Genomic DNA, 23,279 nt, shown 5'->3' with positions numbered 1-23,279 from the left:
CAAGGGATTGGGCTTGATGTCCTTGAGGTCAAGAAGCATACAGAATTTATGTTAGAAGCTTATCTGTACTGAGGCATACAAAGAAGTAGTCTCACTTTTTGTTGTGGTGAATGGTAATTAACCAGATAAAGTCATCAGAAACGGCTTATTTTATATTAAAACAAATTTCAGACTAAAGATACCATTTTGCTGCCATTTGATTAAAAGTTTTTGTAAGATGGCTTTGGTGGTTCTCACCTTTAATCCCAGCACTCAGGAAGTTTAGGCAAGAGATTGCAAGTTGTAGGCCAGCCAAGACTTGAGGACACCTGTCCCCTAAGAAACAACAAAGGTTTTCTTTAGAATTGAATTTAACTTTCTTCTCTAAAGGTGTCTTCCTCAGAGTGGTGAAAAAGGAGAGACACATAACAGGTATAACTTTGTTCTTTAGCATCATGAATATGGATAGTAAAAGCACAAGAGCCTGTTGAGGTCTGGCTGAAAATGAGCAGGGTTCATTAGAAGATACACATACACCTGAATGTACGATTTTTCTTTTTTGGGGGGGGGATTGTCTCTTTTTCTTCCTTTATAATTCTAACTTGGAGAAAACCTTTAGAAAAAGGATATAAATTTCCCATCTTTAATTTTTAGCTAGTTTTGCTTGTATCAGCTAAATATTTAGGTAACACAGGCTGCTTTGAAAAGTACTTTCACATTTTCAAAGGAAAATGTATTTGTTATATTGCTTTATAAATAACAGTGTGTGCTACCCAGTTTGCGTTAGTGAACTTTGTGGTAGAAAGTTTTGTGGGTTTGCAGAAAGATTTTTCCTATAAGTGTTAATAGCAAATATGTATGAAAATAGGCATATTTGCTATAACAAAGTTGTAAAAGGTCTTTTCAAATAGCATGACCACTGAAAATGAGCTAGAAATAACTTCTTAAAAAAATAAAAGGAGGCTGGGAATGTGGCTTAGTAGTAGAGTGCTTACTTAGCATGTATGAAACCCTGGGTTTGATTCCTTAGTACCACATAAACAAAAAGCCAGAAGTGCTGTGCTCTAACCTTGAGCAAAAAAGCCCAGGGAGAGTGCTCAGGACCACCTGAGTTTAAACCCACAACCAAAATAATAATAATAATAATAATAATAATAATAATAATAATAATAATAATAATAGACTTCTAAATTGCCGTCAGTGACCTACAGTTCTTTCTTTGGAATTTTAGAAGTTACTTTTCTATTAGAACCCATAGTCTCTGAAGAATTACAATCTAGCTATGGTTGTAATAGTTGAATTGTAGGATATAATGCAGCATGGTATTTGTGCTCATAGACAGAAACATGTGTGTTCTATGCTATTTTTTTCCTTCTGTCTTTAGGAACTAAGGAGAAAGGATCAGTAATCTTAGGAGCAGCTGCTATCTTGGTTTCATAGGGATTAGGCACATTGTAAAATATGGGATTAAAACAAGTTTTACTTAAACTCAGTAGTTTTGGCTTTTTTAACTACCAGTTCTTTTTCCCTCTCTCACACAATGTTTTATCTTATTTCAGTGAACATCTAGCTCTTACCTTGGCTTTTTCTTGTCTTTTAATTAAGATTATTAGTGCCAAGATAATGAAAATGTTTCTTTGAGGAAAGTAAGAATGTGAATTTGTGTGTGTGTGTGTGTGTGTGTGTGTGTGTGTGTGTGTGTATGGGGCTTGAACTCTAAGCCTGGGCACTGTCCCCAAGCTCTTCAGCTCAAGAGCCTCCCTACCCCTTAGCCTGGGCATTGCCTCTGAGCTCTTCAGCTCCAGGATACTGCCTTATCCCTTGAGCCACAGCCCCACTTCCCATTTTCTAGTGATTAATTGGAGATGAGTCTCAGGTTCTTTAGTGCCCATGCTGGCTTTGAACTGTGATCCTCAGGTCTCAGCTTCCTGAGGAGCTAGGATTATAGGCATGAGCCACCACACCCAGCAAGAAATGTGAAATTTACAGTTCATTTTCTTCTGAATCTTTATTGCTCTACACTGATTTAGAAGGAGTATTTTTAAACTTCTTTGTTTTTATATTTTTGCTACTACCAGAATTGTGGGAGAATTTAAGTACCATAGGTGTTATTTGGTTGGGGGGGGGAGTTGTTTTTATCCATTCAATGAATTAGTTTAGTTGTATGGTTTTATCATTAGGAACTGTATCTTAATAAGTTATACTGTGCCTAATTTTCATATACACCAAGGCACTTATAAATGTTTAGGAATAGGAATGGTACTAAACATATTTGAGACTTTGAATCTTAATTTCATAAACATTATCAAAATATTGGTGAATCATATTTTAGAGAATACTTCCAAGTAGATGAAAATTTATGAAAATAAAGTTAATTCTTAAGGCTAATAATAATATTTATGGAGTTCTTGTATACCAAGAACTCTGCTAACACTTTACATGTGTAATGCTTTTAATCCTACCAACAGACCTGTGATAGAATCTATTATTATTTATTATTATTATTTTTTTTTTGCCAGTCCTGGGCTTGAGCTCAGTGCCTGAGCACTGTCCTTGGACTTTCTCAAGGCTAGAGCTCTACCACTTGAGCCTCTGCACCACTTCTAGCTTTTTTCTATGTATGTGGTACCGAGGAATCGAACCCGGGTCTTTTTGCATGCTAGGCAAGCACTCTACCACTAGGCCAAACTCCCAGCCGGAATCTATTATTTTTAATGATAATTTTTGCTGGTTAGTTGGAGATGGGGTTTCACAGACTTCCAAGCCCAAAGTGGCTTTGAGCTTTGGTTCTCCAGATCTTAACCTCTTGAGTAGCTAGTATTACACATATATGTTACTTGTGTCCAGCTTTTTGTCTGGAGTTTAATGAGATATACTCAGGTTTCCATAGTTGGAGACAACAGAATCATTACAACCTTATATTGCACATTTTACCATCTGGAAAAGGCATTTACCACAGTGTATCTTTTTGGCAGTTTTTAATAATGATCTGGAGTTAGATAAGTTGGTACAATTTTTGAATCCACTCATTCCTCTATTTTTTTTGTCTGTTGGGGGACTTGAACTCTGGACCTAGGTGCTGTCCCTGACAACGCTACCACTGACCACTTGAGCTACAGTTCCCCTTTTGGTTTTCTTTTGGTTAATTGAAGATAAGCTTCTCACATACCTGGCTGGCTTTGAACAACAATCCTCTGATTTCAGCCTCCTGAGTAGCTATGATTACAGGTGTGAGTCGTGAGGAGCACCCAGCTTCCTTTAAATATTCTGTGACTTAGTGACCTTACTTGTAAAGTAGAGATTATATTTCTTACCTCATAGATTTATCAGAGGGTAAGGTGAAAAATACATGTAAAACAACAACTGGCATGTTGCTATACACTTTACATGTTTAGTACTGTAAAGTACTTTCATGGTATATTTAGATGAAGAATTTTATTACTAAATTAATTTACGTGGAAATTGTTGCATTAGAAGAGAGAACCTATTGTATCATCACATTTATATCTGCTGCTTTATATTTAATTGGGATAATGAAGACATTACTTTATGGTTTGCTGTCACTTAGCTTATCATTCTTAGAACTATTTCATTTGTTTTGAAAAGGTATTAAAGCTTTTTTTTTTTTTGTGGGTCATAGGACTTGCAGTTGGCCTGGGCACTGTACCTGAGCTCTTCAGCTCAAGGCTATCACCCTATGCTTGAGCCAACCCCCACTTCCCATTTTATCCAGGTTAATTGGAGATTAGAGTCTCAGGTCCTTTTGTGCCTGGGCGGGCTTGAACGTTGATCCTTAGATTTCAGCCTCCTGAGTAGGTAGTATTATAGACATGAGCTACAGTGCCCCAGTGTATTAGGGAGTTATAAGAACATTCATTATAAATTGTTTTGTTGCAAATCTTAGTGATTTATCATAGAAATATTTTTAGTCATGTTCAAAACACTGACAATGGAGCAAAGAATAATTGCATAGTATTTCGGAACTATCTTTATAAAACCAAATGAAGGTAGATACAAAGTACAATTTGAAAGAACTCATTTGATTGTGGAAAACGTAAATTCTTCAGGAGATTATCATTTAGCTGAATCAGAAATTGCTTTATTGAATGTGTTAGAAAAAGATTAAAAAACAGTACTCATCAAAAACCTGCCCATAGTAATCATTGGTGGCAGTAGCTGTTAAATTATGTTGTGGAAGAGTTTACCCACACATCTGATGGTTCTCGATCACAATTGTAAAGATAAGGTGATTTAGGAACTTTCAGTTCTCAGAGAATAGAATAATTGCATCACCAGAGAGAACCTTGGGTGGTTTTCTGTAGGTGTCGAATACTTAATGTCTTCAGATCTGTACTGTAGGTTTTGTTTTTTTCTTGACAGGCTCTTGTGATAATTGGCTGGCTTGCAACTCAGGTTCCTCAACTTCAGATTTCAGGCAAATGCCACATTTCCTGGCATTTATGCTTGTGACAGGTATCAGAGGAGTGTGTTACTGACACACAAAACATAGTAGTATAAGCAAAAGAGTGATGTGGTTGGAAATGTACCTCCCTGTGCTTGAAATTGTTTTCTTGAGCTGTAATAACTTTGGGTATCCCTCATATAATCTGGTAACACATTTAATATAAGAAGATGCATATGAGAAATTACCAAATCAAACTGAATCATTTTTGCAACTAGCATTACAATTCAGATTTTGAATATTAACCTTTCGTCCTTTTGGGATTATACTGAAGATAAATTAGATGCATAAATTTTAGCCAGACTTTATTATCTGTGTAAACATACTTTACAAGAACAATTAAGGCTCCTCTTGGGTTCTTTGGTCAGTTGTGGCAGGCAACTTACTTTGATTGGCACTAAAATGTAAGGGATACACCTCAGAAGAAAAATAGCAAAGTATTAGGAACATAGTGCAAAAATGTGCTTGTTATTGCACAGAAAACTCTTTTCTTGTTTTCCTCTTTTTTTTTTTTCTCCCAGTCCTGGGCTTGAGCTCAGGACCTGAACACTGTCCTTTCTCAAGGACAGATCTCTACCACTTGAGCCTCAGCACCACTTCCAGCTATTTCTACATATATGATACCGAGGAATCGAACCCCAGCCTTCGTGCATGCTAGGCAAGCACTCTACCACTAGGCCAAACTCCTGGCCCTTGTTTTACCTCTTTAATGTTTCTCCAGGAACCCCCTTTGCTCTTGTAGATATTGAAAATTTCTGAACATTCTCTTTTAGGGATGGGTAGGCTTTGAAAAAAATTACCATAACAAAGTTAAACAGTGTATTTGCTGAAACTTACAAAGAATTTTCAAGGCTTATATCAGTAGCCTCTGCTTTTTACAAGCCTCTTCCTAATTGTCTAATTTCTCTTCTTTGGCCTTTTGACTAGTCAGCTGTTCAGTGTGATTCTAGAAGAACCACTTCACTAATTTACCACAAAATTCTTACATAAGATATATTTGCACACTTAAGAAGGTGTTTTGTTTTGTTTTCCTGGTCCTGGGGCTTGAACTGTGATCCTTGGGTGCTGTCTCTGGGCTTCTTTTGCTCAAGTTTAGCTAGTATTCTTACCACTTGAGCCACAGCTTCCCTTTTGGTTATTTTCTGAGTCGTTTATTGGAGATAGGAGTTGCACAGACTTTCCTGTCTGGGCTGACATCAAATCTCTATCTTCAGATCTCAGCCTCCCGAGTAGCCAGGATTACAGGTGTAAACTGCCATCGCTGGGTTAGGAAGGAAGTTTATTTCCCCCATTTTCTGTTTTTAAAAATTTTACTGTAAAGGTGATGTACAAAGGAGTTACCATTACATGATTCAGGTAATGTGTAGACTCCTTTTGAACAGTATGATCCCTCCCTCATTCTCTCCAAGTTTTCCCTCTCCTGACTTCCCCAAAGTTGTATGGTTCTTTTTTTTTTGCCAGTCCTGGGTTTAGGATAAGGGACTGAGCACTGTCCTTGGACTTTCTCAAGGCTAGAAGCTCTACCACTTGAGCCTGAGCACCACTTCTGGTTTTTTTCTATATATATGGTACCAAGGAATTGAACCCAGGTCTTCGTGTGTGCTAGGCAAGCACTCTAACCACTAGGCAAAATTCCCGGCCGTATAATTCATTTTAAAGTAGCTAATTTTGTTTTCTGTAACTTCCTTGTGTCTCTTTAATCTTAAAGTACACAATTACAGTGATAAAGTATTAATTTTTAATGTTTAGAATAGCCTTTTGAATTACATAGTGTCCAAACACAGATACAACAAGCTGGAAGGGAGTTCTACCATGTACATCACCATGTATGAAGACATGACACCTATATAATAATAATAGAAATACTATGTTGACTTTCTTTTGGTTGCGAACATAGAATTTTAGTCTGTAACTAATAAGGGAAGAATATTAGAAGGCTTTCCATGGCAATGTTAGGGAAGATAGAAATAGTTATATCTTAAGGGAGTACAGGAGTCATTGTATAAATTGGCATCAACAGGTAAAATTTAGGTGGATGTATAGAAATTAGGAACATTGAATGCCACTCTGCCCAATGAATGTGTTGCACTTATCTTAATATGGTTGTAACTGCTTCATGATTTCTTCTTCCTGCCTTCTTTTTCATTTACTTTTTCAAACAGTTTGACCTCAGACTCCTGCAAGGGAAAATCTGCCTGGTACAGTTTGATTCATTGCCTATTGGGTGAATCTCCTGTACTAGCCCTTTTCACAGCTTGCTCAATGGAAGGAGTTATTTTGCTAAGATATCTTAAGCTTTGGATGTACCTGCTTTTCATTTGAAAGATGATAGAAGTTAAAGGCAACCTCTGATTTTTAAATATATTTTTATTGTAATTAATAGGGTTACATTATATTCATCAGATAGAAGGTACATTACTTCACAAATATTTATACCCTTTCTCAGGTCATGGTCCCCATTTCCCTCCCCGTCTTCCTACGCTCATCTTGATTTCCTCCCTTCCCTATCCTATTTCAAATAACCAATTAAGCATATATAAAAATATATCAGATGACAAGGTGAAATATTGTAACAATATGAGATAACCAAGGGACAGCAAAAGAGATGAGAGATAACAGTACATTAAGGACAACAATCACTCATTATATGGCTTTTGTTTCTATATCCTGGAGGTCCTTACATTTAGTGTCATACTATTTGGCCTTATGTCTCTAGATTTTGTTCTATTGTGAATCTCTGCTAGGAGAGCCCAAGGTTTCTACTGATTATGACAAATGAGGGAAACCATTGAGCCTATGTTCCTTTGAGCCTAGCTTACTTCACTTAATATTTTTTCTAAGTCTTTCCATTTCCTTACAAATGGGGCAATATCGTTCTTTCTGACAGGAGCATAGAATTCCATTGTGTATAAATACCACATCATGCAACCTCTGATCTTAGGTACACCCAATGCAGCATTAGCATTCCTTTCCATATTGATAAAATGTGGGAAATAGTCCTTTGATCAACATCTGCCATTCCTGCCAGTTGCCATTTCCATCTTTGGCTTTGTAGTTTAGTAGCATAACATTTTCACTGAGAAAGAACCATTATATTTCCTGTAGTGGCATATTTGGTCATTTTGTCAGTTGCTAGTATTTTCTAGCACCCACAATTAGGCTGCACAGCTTGAGTTGATGATTTAGTAAATCCTAAATCCTTAAAAGTATTATTCTTGCTTCTCTGTATGGGTATACTTGGCAATAGCTATTTTATATTCTGTCACTCATTCCTTCAACAATAGACACTCTTTAATGTTTATCCAAAAAAAAAAAAGGATCATGATGGCTAAAGCAATTTTTTTGTCTTCCTGCTATTCCTGGGGCTTCAACTCTGGGCTCTGGGAAACATTACCTCTGAGCTTTTATGCTTAAGGCTACCATTACCACTTGATTCTCTGCTCCATTTCTGGCTTTTTAGTGGTTAATTGGACATGAGTGTCAGTTTTCTACCCAGGCTGACTTTGAACAATGCTCCTCAGATTTTAGCCTCCTGAGTGGCTATGATTACAGGTATGATTACTGGTTTTGTTTTTGTTTTTGCCTGTCCTGGGGCTTGAACTCAGGGCCTGGGCACTGTCCTTGAGCTTTTTTCTTTTCTTTTCTTTTTTCTTATCAAGTCTAGTGCTTCTACCACTTGAACTGAAGCACCAATGTGGTACTTAGGAATTGAACCCAGGGCTTTGTGCGTGCTAGGCAAGAATGCTACCACTAGGCTACACTTCTGGCCTAAAACACAGTTTTTGAGTTATACACACCGGAGTTTAAATTCTTTGCTTATTTACTTACTAACTCTGTAGGTTGGCAAAGTTACTTATTATGTTAAACTTTTGCTTTCCTTGCCTGCATAATGATAAAATCAGAAACTGTGTTATAATCAAGTTGTAGGAATTTCTAAAAGTTTAATGAGATATTGCATATGAAATACTTAACATAGTCCCCAACAGATACTTATTTTTACTATTGTAATAATCATGATAATTATAATCAGTTTGCTGCTAACAAATTTTCTAGCTCTTAGTTTCTGGTTATCTTGCTTTGCCATTTGTCATTTGTTGCCATTAATCTAACCGTTAACTGCAAAGTCAAATGTAACGTTGTTGATAAAACTAAGATGCACAGTGGTTTAAACAGTACAAGTATGTCATTACTTCATGGACTTTTAATCTGTATTGGAATTTGCTGTCATTTCTGACAGTGCCTTTTTGTAATTGTTCGATAGTTTATGACTTCTTTTTGATATTGTGATTTTTCAGGACCAGTGTCATGCTAAACAAATGCTCTAAGACTTGATTCATACCTTCAGCCCTACCTACCTAATCAGTGATAGATCTATCCATTTACCTCTAAGTGCTTTTTTCACATTTGGCTCCACCTTGCCATCTCTCTCTTTAGAAGTTTAGTGTGGATTCATATCTATTCAGTGTTGTAATGGTATCTTAACTATGCTTTTTTTCTAATTTGTCTTCCATGCTGTTGCCAGAACCATTTTTTTCTCTTTACATATTTAAAATACACAACAATGGATATTACTAGGTTTTATTTTGACATGCCCAGATGTGCATACAGTATACCTTGATCAGAATTACTATCCGTCACTCTTATGAATCCCTTCCTCCCTTCCATGCCAGTCCCAACAAGCTTTATTGTTTCATTTTCACGTGCATACATAGAATATTTTTACCACATTAATCCTCCTTTATCTTCTCTGTTCCTCTCCTTCCCTCCTTTCAGTGCCAACACCCTGGATAAGATATATTTTACATTTCTGCTGAGGCCGCTGCCTCCGCCGCCTTCTCCCCCTCTTTCTCTTCTTTTTCCTCTTTTCTTTTTGGTATTTGCTAATTGTTCAAAGGGGTCAGTGTGGTATTTTACACATGCACATATAGTACTTTAATCATGTTGAGCTCTCATTTTTCCCATCCCAGCTTTCGGTGAGTTTTTTTTGTATCTTCATTTGCAGATCCAGCATCTTTTGATATTGTTCACCCTTTAGTGTTTCTCATCCTTAATTCCCTGAAACAGTCTCAAAATTACAAACATGTTCTATATGAGATTTCAAGTGTGTGCATACATTTTTGGGTCTTATATACACATATGAGAGAAAATAAAACCATTACAATTCTGAATTTTCTTAAAACACAAATCTATTGTTAATTTGTCTTTATCACTTGATCATTCATCTTTCCAATCTCAGTTTAAGTGCTGCATCGGTTACATCTTATTATCTAATACAGTATGTTTATATTTGTGCATTTATTTGTTCAATGTTATCCTACTGAATGAATTATGTCAGGGGCTCCAGAATTTTGTTAGTATCTCTACCTACTATTTTGCCTGGAACATGGTGACAGTTAAAAACTATTTGTTGAATTAGAAGAAGGATGTTAACTTAATCACTGTAAGCAAGTAGGAAATAGCAAAGCCAGGAAAGGCAGGATGGTTATAGGGTCCTAGAATCTTCTGACACTCTCACAGACCTTTATTCGTAGTTCCTGCCTTTCTAAAATGGTTATACCTTCTTCCTTTTCACAAGGTAGGAATCAGTAATACATTCACCCACATTCATTGCTCAGGGAAGGCACTGTGGGAACTAGGGTTGCACATATTCAATCAGAGCAGTTTTAGTGTCACTTGTCTCATGGAGGCATTTGCACTTCTGAGGAAATTTCAGTCAAATAATATTTCTAGATATTCTTCCTATCTAAATATTTCTGTGGGTTTCTCTTACCTTTGGGAAAGGCTAGTCTTATACTGGGGCTCAGAATCATCATGTCTCTAAAGGAATTGTGAGCTACTAGAGGTCAGAAGTCTATGTATTATAGGACATTCAACATGTAACTTCCTGTTTAACATCCTAGCAGATAACCTGTTGAAATTGATATTACAGGTAAATGTAGCTTCCCTCCAAGGCTTTTTCTTGGGGATGGGGGAGGGGTGATCATGAGGCTTGAACTCAGGGTCTGAGTGCAGTTCTTGAACTCTTTTGCTCAAAGCTAGTACTCTTCCATTTTGAGAGCCACAGTTTTCCGGTGGTTAATTGGAGATAAGAGTCTCATGGACTTTCTTGAACTGACTGGCTTTGATCCACAATCCTCAGATTTCAGCTGCCTGAATAGCTAGGATTACAGGCTTGAGCTGTGGGCACCCAGTTCCCCCAAGTTTTAAACTTAGAAGCTAAATTATAAATGGGGACAATTCCAAAATATATTTTCTTTCCTTTATAAACTAAGTTTGTCTACCTAGAGCCATTCATACTTTGCTATACATTGAGCTGACAGGATAAATGTTATGGTAATTCATCAGTTAAATTTAATTTGTCTTTTAAATTCTTAATCTTTCTACTGATGCATCTTTTCATGCATCTATACTTGAAAGGTTACTTTATACCAAGCATTAGAGAATTGAAAAAAAAGACTTAGTTACTCTCAAGGTATGTAAGTGTAGTCTTTTAAAAAAATGTCCTTCATCTGAACTATATACATTTAAGTTGTCTTGGATGTTTTCATATTTTTTTTTTGTGGGTCTGAGACTTGAACTCTGGGCCTGGGTGCTGTCCCTGGGCTCTTCAGCTCAAGGCCACTGCCCTACCCCTGGGCTTGGGAGTTGTCCCTGAGCTCTTCAGCTCATGGCTACTGCTCTACCCCCTCAACCACAGCCCCACTTCTCATTTTCCTAGTGATTAATTGGAGATAAGAGTCTCATGGCTGGCTTTGAATCTCAATCCTCAGATTTTAGCCTCCTGACTAGCTAGGAATACACGCACATCTCATATTAATTTTTTTTTACCATATTAAAAACAGTTATCTTCCTTTTAGAATCTGTACTTCCTGTTATATTTCCTTATAAACTACCTGTTACTCATGAACAGGGATGGGGAGCTTTTTTTTTCTGGCAAGGGCCCCTGTATATAACTTCAATTAAGGTTCATACAAAATTACTGGTACAGGCAGATGGCTGTGGGAAGCTGATGAGAAGCATATGTAGTTCTGTTCATATACCACATGATTCTGAAGCCCTTAAATGGCCCATGGGCTGGATGGTTCTCAGTGTGACCATATAAGAATCATCCTTGACTTCTTCCCTATCCCCACAAATGCAACATTTTTTTTGTCAGTTCTTGGTTTGTTACTTCTTCTTAGCATCACTTGAACTTGCTCATGAATTTTCCAAGCTCTCCTTTTTTTTTTTTTTGCCAGTCCTGGGCTTGAGCTCAGGGCCTGAGCACTGTCCTTGGACTTTCTCAAGGCTAGCGCTCTACCACTTGAGCCTCAGCACCACTTCCGGCTTTTTTCTATATATGGTACCGAGGAATTGAACCCGGGTCTTCATGCATGCTAGGCAAGCACTTTAACCACTAGGCCAAACTCCCGGCCCCCAAGCTCTCCTTCTTGACTTTGATCATTTTGATCTCATATATTTCATGCTATGTTACTATTAAGTTTTCTTTATTTAAGGTACTGGGGTTTGACCTTGAAGCATCCCATTTACCTGGCAGGCTCTGAATCATTGAACCCTCTAGACATTGTTTGCACTGCTTATATTGAAATATGGGATTTTATTGTTTGCATGGGTCTGAGCTTGGGCTGTGAACCTCCCATTTTATGCCTTCCTGACAATCATGTGCCCTCCAGCCTATTCTGAGATGATATCTCATGAACTGTATGCATGGGCTGCCCTGGAGCCATGTCTTCCTGATCCTAGCTGCCTGCACAGCTGGGATAACAACTGTATACCACTATGCAAGGCTGCCCTTCAACTATAACCCCATTTCAGTCTCCTACATAGCCAGGTTACAGGCCTAACCTCTTATCCTGGCTTACTTGGTCAGTGGCTTCTAACCAAAATCTTTCATTTTGTTCCTCTTAGGTTCATTACCTCATACTGAATCTGAGTAGGGTTTTTGGTTTTTTTTTTTTATACGAGGCTTGAACATTGGTTTTTGTTCAATGTCCTGTTGTTTTAGCTTTGTATTACCTCTCCTTCTAGATTTATCCTTCTGTCTCTACAAGGCAACAGTAGACAGATCTTTAGTGTATTCATCCCACTTATAACCCCTTGTGTCATTTACTAGTACACTTTTGTGATTACTTGTATGTGGGTCCCCTATCTAGAGTGAAAGGCCTTTTAAGAAAAGGCTGTCAGAGTTGGGAGTTTGGCCTAGTTGGTAGAGTGCTTGCCTAGCATGCACGAAGCCCTGGGCTTGGTTCCTCAGTACCACATACACAGAAAAAGGCAGAAGTAGTGCTGTGGCTCAAGTGATAGAGTGCCAGCCTTGGAAAAAACCCAAGGTCAGGGCCCAGACCCTAAGTTCAAGCCCCAGAACTGCCAAAAAGAAAAAAGAAAGGGCTGTGTCCTTCCATTCTCATGTCCTGATTGCCCAGAATAGTACCTCATAGCCAGTGTATACTTGGATTATGTTTTTGTAGTCATAATCTGTGATAATGATACCCATGAGGTTGATAAAAATACTTTTTCATATTTTTGTTCTTGTTTTTATCTTTATTGTTATGTTGATTGAATTGGGTATTTGCTGTTAGTGTGAATATAGTTGTCCTCTCAGGTGATTTGTCTGTGTTAATAAAAAGAAAGTACAAATTTATACTAGTGGTACCTTGTGATTTCAAATATATTTTGTTCCAACAAAGAACTAATTTGTTTTCTTAGGAAAAAGGCATCCTTGAATGGCCTCAACTTTTCTGTAGAGAGAGACTATTGAATATCATGCAACGAATTTTATATAAATATACAAATGATAAAGTAGAATGCCTGAAACACTTGAATGCATGAATCTTTTTCCTCTCTTCTTCTTTCTTTTTTCCTTCCTTCCATCCTGTCCTTTCTCTTCCCTCCCTCTCCTCTTTTCCCCTCCCCTTTCCTCCCTTCTCCCTCTTTCCTTTCCCTTCTTTCCTTTTCCTTTCTCTTCCCTTTCCTTTTCCTTTCCCTCCCCTTCCCTCTGAGTTTACAGGGGTGTTCCTCCATATTCAGTTTGTTTTGAGATTAGTTGTGTTAACTTTTGTCTGGGCTGACCTAAACTTGTGATCCTCCTATATCTGCTTAATGAGTAGTAGGTATGTGTGTGTCACCGTGTCTTGTCTGTAAAAATTCTATTTACAGTGTCTTAGAGGACTTTGGTATTTAAATGAGTTGTGTACATTGGTAAAGGCAAACTTTCTGAGGTTACACTAGGTGGTGGTTCCAGCAGGTTATGAATTCAAATTATCTGAAAATATATGAATGTGCACAGACTCAGGTTGATTTTTGTCTGGAATGTTTGAGATCAGAATTGTTTCAGGTATTTAAATTTTTAAAAATATTTTCCTACACATCCTGAAATTCATTTATATTTTATGTGTAATTTATACACAGAATCCGAAGGTAATTTTATACACTGTTCTAGTGTGCCTGCATTTTGACTGTTACCCACTAGATGTGGAATTTTTGAGTTATGGCATTATATCAACATTGAAACAATTTTGAAGTTTTAGAGCATTAATGATTTTAGCTCTTTGGATTAGGGATTGTCAACCTGAATTGTATACCTATTATTTGGTTAATTCGATGGGGTAGCCAGAACTACTTTACTATATAAGTAAGAGAAGCTCAAATCTTATCATCTATTCAGATCATATGAGACCTAATTAAAATGGAGAAGGAAGGTTTGGATGGGATCTGAAATTTTCCCTGTCCTACAAACTTTCATGCAGTACTCATATCACTAATCTTTGACTCATTCCTTGACTGATAGGGCTATGAAGAATGGCTGGGTGGGTTTTTGTTTTGTTTTGTTTTTTTGTAAAGATTGTCTCTCTTTACTTTTGTTTATTTCAGAAGATGTCACTTTGTATGGCTTCAGATCCAGTATGAAACAGTTTTTTTTTCCTTTAAATATAAGATAGCTTTGTTTTGAATGTTCTTTATTAAGGCTTCAATACATAGAGAATGAACTCCTATTTTTTCCTGTGACCATCAGATGTATGATAAGCTTGAATCTGAAAGTAATTTCTCATTTCTGACCCTTCTGTCAGAGAAGTTCCTTTGAAGTCAAGTAAGGAGATAAGTCTAGGTAGAGCAGATTGCCTCTCCAAAATAAAATGTGCCTCTCTGAAGATGGTATGTATTTTATTTCCAGTATGGTATTTTTAGAGGTAGGTGTGTATTGATTTTTAGGTATTAACTGACCATTTTGGTTTTTTATAAGCTCTTTGAAAAGAACCTATTTTAAAAACTCACTTTTGTTTCCAGTTTATGTGTGAGTCATAGTGATTTTGCTATGTTTACTACAGAATTGGAAATAGTTTTATAGCTTTTAAATAATTAACTTGCCTTTGCTGCTGAGATTTAAAAATAGCTCAAGTCTTACTGAGACATATTGCAGGAAGTTAAAGGGGTCTTGGGCAGTGGTACATGGCAGGAAGTTGGCTGCTGAGACTGTAGTTGTTTCAGGAGCTGTAGGGAGGTAGCAGCAAGATGTGTTTACCTTTCACTGATAGGTAGGTGGTGCCCTAAGCATACAGGCAAACTGGTGCTTGTTAGATCAGAACAACCTAGATTTCTTTTCATCCTCTTGAGTGATGCAAGTCTTTGTGTCACATGTTAATGAAGTTATTTCTTATAAGACTAGTTTTGTTGGAAGTGAGGTATTTATTTACTTTTAAGATTGGGAATTGCTTTTTAAGCTTTATTGGGTAAAATATTACTTTTACTGATATGTGCATCAAATCTTAATTTGTGTGTGTGTGGGGGGGGGTCATGGGCTTGAACCTTGGGCCTGGGTGCTGTCCTTGACCTCTTTAGCTCAAGGCTAACACCCTACCCTTTCTGCCATAGTGCCACTTCTGGTTTTCTAGTGGTTAATTGGAGATCAGAGTCGCATGGTCTTTAGTGCCCAGACTTTGAACTTCCATTCCAGAAAACTTATATATTATGACAAAACCAAAATAATAGAATTTTGAAATCTCTACATTCTGCATTGTGGGCTGATTCCCCCCCACCCCGCTGCCACTTTCTCTTTCTGTGTATCTCACACACATACTCTACCCATGTGATGATGAGTACCTGGAGTTTATAGTATATATTCAATGGAAAGTTAGTGATTATACATTATTTCTTTAGCTTTATATGATCACTAAGAGAAGATGCTTTTTTTGTTTCATTTTGTTTTTTTTTAGATCTTTTTTTAATTGTAATTAATAGAAAGGTTACATTATATTTGCCAGATAGAAGCTATATTACTTCACAAATATTGATACCCCTTTTCATGCTTTTGTCCCCATTTCCCCCATCACTCCCCTCATCTTGTTTTCCCCTTCCCTATCCTATTTCAAATAAACAAATATATACAATATGCCAGATAATGGTAAGATATTGTAACAATATGAGAATAACCAAGGAACAACAAAAGAGATGAGAAATAATATACTACATTAAGAACAACAATCACACATTATATGGCTCTTGTTTCTATATCCTGAAGGTTCTTTAATTTACCCTCATCCTATATGGCGTTATGTAGCTAGGTTTTCCTCTGCTAAGAGAGTCCAAGGTTTATACTAATTATGACAAATGAGGACCGTTTTGTTTTAATGAACATTTTTTAATGTAATAAAACCCATGGCAAATCTGCATCAACTACACTCTTAATGGAAAAGTAAAAAATATACTTCCTCATTTTGTGTTTTTTGGATGCTGCTAACTCCTGAGTATGAAGGTTGTGACAGATAATAACATTAGGTACCTGTAAGAAAATCCTAGAAAAAATTGTCAAAATGCCATATCAGTATGATCTCATGCCTTGGAGACCTGCCATATTAAAAAAGTTGGATCTGGATCCACAGTAATCTAAGATTTGAGCCTAGTGAGTCAGTTTTGGTAGACTACCTTCATGTCATTATTTCTATATAGTACTTTCTATATAAAGAAATTGAGCAACCCAGTATTTGAAAAATAATGTCTAGCATTTTTAGCAATATTACTACTTAAAACAACGTTGCAACTAAAAATAAATTCATTCATTCCTGTAACTACCCTACAGGAATTGACTCTTCTTGGTGATTTCTTCACCTTGTGCATGCTGTCATCATTCCTTTGTCAATTACAGATGGCAAAGTCTGTTTTGTCTCTGAGTCCAAGATATAGAGACTTCTTCCTTTCATGAACTCTGCTTTACTGTTTATTTTTCACATTCCTCCTTGTGTTATTTGTGTGTGTGTGTGTGTGTGTGTTGTGAGTAAAGTGCTCATACTGGACAGACTCAGGACCTGGCTTGAGCTTTTTGCTCAAGGCTAGCTTTCTACAACCTGAGCCATAGCATTACTTCTGGCTTTTTTGGTGATTAATTGGGGGATCAGAGTCTCGAGGACTTTGAACTTTGATCTTTAGATCTCAGCCTCCTGATTAGTTTAGATTAAGGGCGTGAACCATTTCCACCCAACTTTTATTCCATTCATTACACTGTCCCTATGATTAGAATCGAAACCCTTGGTTACTGTCAGCATAACTTGATAGCACGTAGAGTTATGGATAAATGGACCGCCAGGCCTGTCCCTATTTTCCCTATTCTACAAAGTGTCAGTGAGTTCTGGTTTCTTTCCAGTGTTTTCTTCATATGCTATTTTTTTTTTTGATTTAAGCCTTTCATTGCTCTGTTCTTGCTATCTTTCATTTGGTTAATATCTTCTATTTAGGAAGAGTTTAGGGTATTCTGGAGTGAATTCTGTAAAGTGATTTTCAGCTTTTCTCATATCTCAAGATCTGTTTTTCAAACTCTAACATAAAAAATCAACTTCTTGATGCATTTAATATGTACTCATTTAGCAAGATATTTGGAGAGTATCTATCACCCAAGCAAGAGTTTGGATGTGTAAAAACAGAAGAATCACTTAACCAGATATTATACGTAATGCAGAATAAAAAGAAAAAGAGGAACATCAAGTTTGCACACCTGAATTTTCTTCTAGTCCCTTGTTTACTCTGCCATTTTTACAGCCCGGTAGTGGTACTACAGGCAGAGTGTAAATGATTGCATGTTATGTTATGTAAGTTGTTACAAAGCAAGACTTATAGTTCATTTTGCTAAGTGGCATTTTGTGTTTGCCTTCTTTTAAGTCATAATTCTTCTGAAGAATAGATGTAAAAATCTTAAGAATTTAGTATAGTCTCAATATGGAGAAAAGTGAGGCAAGTGGTTGCATAAGATCACTTATAGTTAATGAAAAAGGAACAAAGACACTATGCCTTAAGATTATTTTACTAGGTAATATGCATATCTGGAAAAAAAAAACAACACTGCAAAGAAGTGTACTACTGCAAAAGGTAAGTTTTCTCCTAACCTCATCTCTCAGTTTTCCCATTCCCTTCTCCAAAAGCAAGCCTGTACATTTGTCAGTGTCTTTGGGCATTTAAGAGCTGTTTGATACTCAAGAAATATATACATTCCCCTATCAACTAGGCCTGGCAGGTAACTGATGTGGCAACTAATTTTGAACTATTCATCAGGGAGGAGACTGGGTGCTGGATGATTGTGTCACCATGACTAATCTCACAAATGCTAGTGGATGAATTCCACAGTGCCAGTTCTGGAATTTTCAGTGAAAAGTGTCAGGCATGATGGCTTCTTGTGTTTATGGATCAGTGCATTTTTTCCATTAGGCAAATCTGCATATAAAAATAAGTTATAACCAGAAGGTTGTTTCATGTGCATTGACTCAGCTTTTCTGTGGTATGTGATCTTTCCTATAAAATGCAATTGCCATTCAGAGCAGATTTTTTTTTGTTTCCCAAATATTATTTCTACTAAAGGAGGTTGTAAGCACATTGACATTTACTTCCTTGCTTTCTTAGGAAACTATAAATTATCTCCTTTAACACGTTTTTATTCAGAGTTTGACTTGTTGGACTAATGCATGTAATACACTTGTCCAGTGCCTCTCGTAATGTTCAATCTACCTCATCTTGTTATATCAAACACAATCATTTGGACCATATCTGTAGATGACTAATCTGTCTCATTCTCATGTTTTACATGGAATAATTTTCATCTTTTTAAGTCGTCAACTCTTCACTTATTTTAAAAATTCATATATCCTTAACTACTGCTCCTATGAACTAACATTAGGACATCATTTGACTCCATATGATTTTCCAACTCTTTTATCTTTAATATTTTATTCTTAAATTCCAGTTTCTTATCCCCAGATACCCTATACCGCATGGTTCTCCCATCTGAAATGTGAATCTGTTGGAAGAAATGATTTTAATCATACTGTTTGGCTCTAGAGTACATTTAATTTTTGGCTTTTATTTGAATAGATGATCTTAGCCTTTTCTGTCAAACTCTGCTACCTTCCTTTCATGCTCTCCTTAAACTTTCTCCCAGGGTAGAAAAATGGTGTATTAAAAATGGTAGCAGAATCATAGTTGACTGTGCTGCTGATAATAATTGCAAATCTAATCGTGTTAGGATGATGGTAGTGTAGCAGTCAATAATATTGCAGATCTCACTTGTACTTGATGAATGAAAACTATTTTTGTATGGAAATGAATCATTCAGGCAAGTCAGTCTCCCAATGATAATATGTGCTTTGAGCCTTGAGAATGAATTGTTCCTCTAAAAGGGGCAAAATAGATGTGGCAAAGCGGTAGAGACATTGATACAGACCTTCCTGCTGTTTGTAGAAATACAGACACGTACATTGTTAACAACATTAGAATAGAGATAGATACTCTTATAGAGTGAGACCATGTCAAGACTGTAGCACTCATGGAAAAATTTAACAAAAGGGACTGGCTGAGGTCTGGGTCTTGAGAAATGGACACCATTGGAAAAGTTTCAGTGAGTGAACTTCTGAGGGCCAGAGCACACAGATGGGAAAGAGTGACTGTTACAGGAGTGGAGAGTCAGATAGGTTGGCCCCAGTTTGTAATTCATGAACAAAAACCAATGTATGTTCTGTCAAACAACTTCATTTACTTCACATTTTGTAAAAATGAATAGCTTGTTTTTCTTCTGTGTGAAACTGGGTGCACCTGTTGATGAAGCCTGTCAGTGCATCCAGCTTTTCTCTTCTGTGTATGCTTCCGGAGGTCATCAGAGTTCCTTTTCAAAACAAGTTTTAGAAGCAGGAGATTTTCAGCATCTTCAAAGTACTCTTTATTCTAGCTCTCACTCTCACTTCGGTAAATATCCAGTTGAAAGTAAAAGAATGACAACTGTTTGGAGAGCAGATGGTTCACCTGTGATATCAGGCCCACAGTATGGCTCTCCTCAGTGATGAGAGGGTGCCACATGCCGCTGTGCCCACCATCTTTCCAAGAGGCATCACTAGGAAATAGGAATAGAATATATTTGCTACCACACAGAAACTTGCTGAGTTTCCATAAGTGGTGTTTGAACCCGGAGGCAGAGGAAATACTATGCCTTGTCTTTTGAGTCTTGATATGGTAAAGCTTAGTAGAGAATTCTGCTTAGGGTTCTGCATACCAATGTGAGTCAAGGTTTTTAGCACTTGCTGTCTCAGGGAAAGTCACAATTGATTATCAAAAATAAATGTGTGTTGCTGTGTCTTGGCAGTACCACAATTTTACCTAAGCCAAACCTCATCAAAATTTTCTACTGAGGAAGTATCCATGTTTTACTCATGAAAAATAATGTGCGTCTAAACCCCTTACAAATATTAATTTTGATATATTGTTCATGTTTATGTTTAGTCAGTTTCCAATACATATTTCTGGAAGAGGGCCAGAATTTTAGATAGGCTCTGAGATGGATCTTCAGCTCCCCTCATAGGTTAACAACTATTGATTTATCTGTGAGCTGAGGAAGGAATGACAGGAAATTAGAAAGTTCATCTGGGAAATATGGGAAGAAAAGCTTTGGCAGAACTGCATGGTGATTTAGGGATTCAGGCTAGCCTTAGGGTCTGAGTCATTCTAATAATCTAAAAGTAATTTTGTAGATAGTGCTTCTCAAAGGTAGGAGCCCTGTAGCAAACTTTTTTTGTTCTTAGTGTCTAAGCACAGTCTTTCAGATGTAATAGGTCTCTCAAAAATGTTGAATTAAGTTGAAGTAAGTGATCATGAAAGCTGAATTGTAGCACCAACAATAAATGCTTTTTTTTCTTGTCTTAACTGTATTTAATCCTATTTTTATTAGCTCATTTGGAGAATAGTAAGATTAAAAATAATTTTATTGTCACTATTAATGTGTTATACAGAGGGGCTACCATTTCATAAGTTGGGAAATGATTTCTTTTGTGGACAGTGTCACCCCTTTCTTTACATTCCCCCAGTTACATAGGTCATTTCTATGTAGTGTCTACTGAATAACATGACTGCAGTTGTTTATCCTACTTCTTCTTAGACAGTTCCTACAATCCTCATTGGGTTCAGTTAGTTAACACAAATATTTGGCTTCTTCAGATTCATATCCTGGTAAATTTTATTCATTCCTAATATATAAATATCTACTAAATGCATACCTCTAGACATGGTCATTCTGTCTAGTATTTTCAGAGGGAAGGAGAATTGTAAGATGGTATGAGTAATTCAGCCATCATGTATTGAAGCAACAAAGCAACACAAGCAAACATGACTTGTTCATCATTAAATCAGACAGCTTTGAGATCATTTTTGCTTAATACATCTTTGGAATTTATATTCCAGTCTTTAAAAAAAATCAGTTTAGTTACAAAATCCTGGAACCACTCCAGTCTTTGATGTTATTTCTTCTTTTATATATTTTTCTATTTTAGCAAAACAAATTCCATCTTAATATTTTACTTTTGTTCCTGTTCCTTTTTTTTCAAATCAAGGGGAAATTATTGGGTTATTGTAAAAGAGTAAGACAACCGAAAATGTTTGCTCCAAAAAGTATGCTATTTTTTTCTTTTTACCAAACATGTTCTCCCGTCTGTGAAAATTACCTCTCATCAAAAGCCCAGAAGACTTTGTTTTTTCAAGGAAATGAAATATAGAAAATTAGATACAAGTTCATCAAAGACAATGCTTTTGGTTTGAATGTGAAAACACTACTCATAACTGTGATTTACTCGGGACTTTTGAGAAAGGTAAATCGTTTCAGTGGACCATTCTTTAAAATCTTTTTTTGTGGGTATGTCCACCATTTTGCTCTACCAAATGAAATAATTTGAGTTGGGTTAAAGATAGAATGCTATATAAAGTGGAATAAAATTCCTTGTATGAGATTAAATAGTTCTTACTATAAAAATGAAATGTATGAAATTTGGGAATCAAAAATAAAGATCACCTGCAGCCTCATCCCTTGGAGTTAACTGCTGAACGTTTTGCTGTGTTCTTCCTCCTGTTTTCTACGTGTCTGTGTCAGTACACGCGCGCGCGCGCCACAAATGGATGGCTTACACCCTTCTCCGCACCATTAGGTGTACCGGACCGTTCAGGTAGTATCTGCTATGTCCTTTATCGAGGGATCCAGAGCATTTCTAACTTCTCTTTGCCTTCCTGCGAGGGCCTTTTCGTTTGTGGTTTGTTGTGATCCAGACTGCGTGGACCTCCCTGTCTGAAAATGTGTCTTGCACTCAAGTCAAGTCACCCCGTGGAGAGAAACTCCAAAGTGGGGTGTCTAGGCGAGGGCGCGGCCCGCTCATGCGTGGGCTGGGAGCCCTTCCCCTGCCCGGGTTAGCGATTCTAGAGATTCCGTGGCTGTGTTACTTTCCTCGATGCACTTCGTTCCCGCGGTGTGGCTGGGGGTGCAAAGCGGCCGCCCCACCCCTCCACCCTGGCTTTGCGCCCTGCCCGGGTTTCCTGCGCGTTTCTAATCGCCATGTCTCTCTGTCTTTCCTCCCTGGGGTCCGCTGCGTCCCGGCCGAAGCCTGGCGAAGCCCTCGCCCCGCAGCGCCTCCGTCCTGCGTCCCGCCGCACCCGGAAGCCGCTGCCCGCCCGCGGGCGCCATCACCACGCGCCAAGCCGCCGTCAGCTGCCGTGCCAAGCTCCGCGCAGGGGCCGCCCGGGAGCGCCAGCACAAGGCGCGCGGCCTGGGCAAGCCCGGCAAGCCAGGCAAGCCCGGCAAGCCCGGCAAGCCCGCAGGCTCCTGAGCCGGGAAGCGAGCCGGGAAAGCTCCGCACCCCACTGCGCACGGGCTGCGCGCCCGCCCTGCCCTCGGACCTCACCGGACCTCTCCGCCTCGCTCTCAGTGTCTACAGCCAGTTCCATCTCCTCTCCTGCCCACCCCGCTTACCCCGCGTCACTCCCACCAAGCCACTCAGTACCCTGTGCCTTGAGGCCCCGTGGGTGGCTCCTAGGCGAGCCATTGCGACTCTTAGAGTATTTCCTCTTAGACTATTTCATCCTGCCCGCCACAGACGATTCCTCTTCCGTCCTCCTTGTAATTTATAGAAGTTTCCATTGCTTGTGGCTTTCCTTTCATTATTAGTTCTCCAAAGACTAACTCCTACTTTTAGTCTTCTCAACCTCAGTTTCTATCATCAGAAGCTACACTAAGCACACTGCCTCCGCGCAGAAGATTGTCCAATACCTGCAAATCCCCAGAGAGCGCTGGGTGGTTGACATGCGGTATGCACACCTGCGGTGGAACTTGAGCCCCCTCATTTGGTCCCCTTCTTCCTATAACTTCATGTCCCAAACGATCATTTTCTCTCTTTATTCTCCAGGATCCCAAGGTTAGAAATGGCATCCTCTCTGGAATCTTGTCTGTGGAGGCCTTGGGAATGCCCGGCTGATCTCTGGCCCCACAGAGCAATACTGATTGACAACTCTCCCTCCTTTCAGGAAGTGTCCACCCCTGGCTTTGCACTGTGGAGCG

The 23,279-nt window shown here is 38.1% G+C and overlaps 1 protein-coding gene across 1 annotated transcript in view; it reads left to right on the top strand.

Moving 5' to 3' along the window:
- Positions 1–22,551, top strand: part of Znf800 (zinc finger protein 800) — a 53,610-nt gene extending 31,059 nt beyond the window's left edge. The window contains exon 6 of the mRNA XM_090333245.1: positions 22,329–22,551. Coding sequence (XP_090189371.1) covers positions 22,329–22,551 — 223 coding nt within the window. The remainder of the gene's footprint in view (positions 1–22,328) is intronic.
- The last annotated feature ends 728 nt before the right edge of the window (positions 22,552–23,279 follow it).

The sequence above is a fragment of the Megascapheus bottae genome, chromosome 5 (genome assembly GCF_031878675.1).
Source record: "Megascapheus bottae isolate mThoBot1 chromosome 5, mThoBot2.hap1, whole genome shotgun sequence".
NCBI lineage: Eukaryota > Metazoa > Chordata > Mammalia > Rodentia > Geomyidae > Megascapheus > Megascapheus bottae.
Note: the sequence above shows the minus strand (reverse complement) of the source record. Positions and strands in the feature narration are given on the sequence as shown.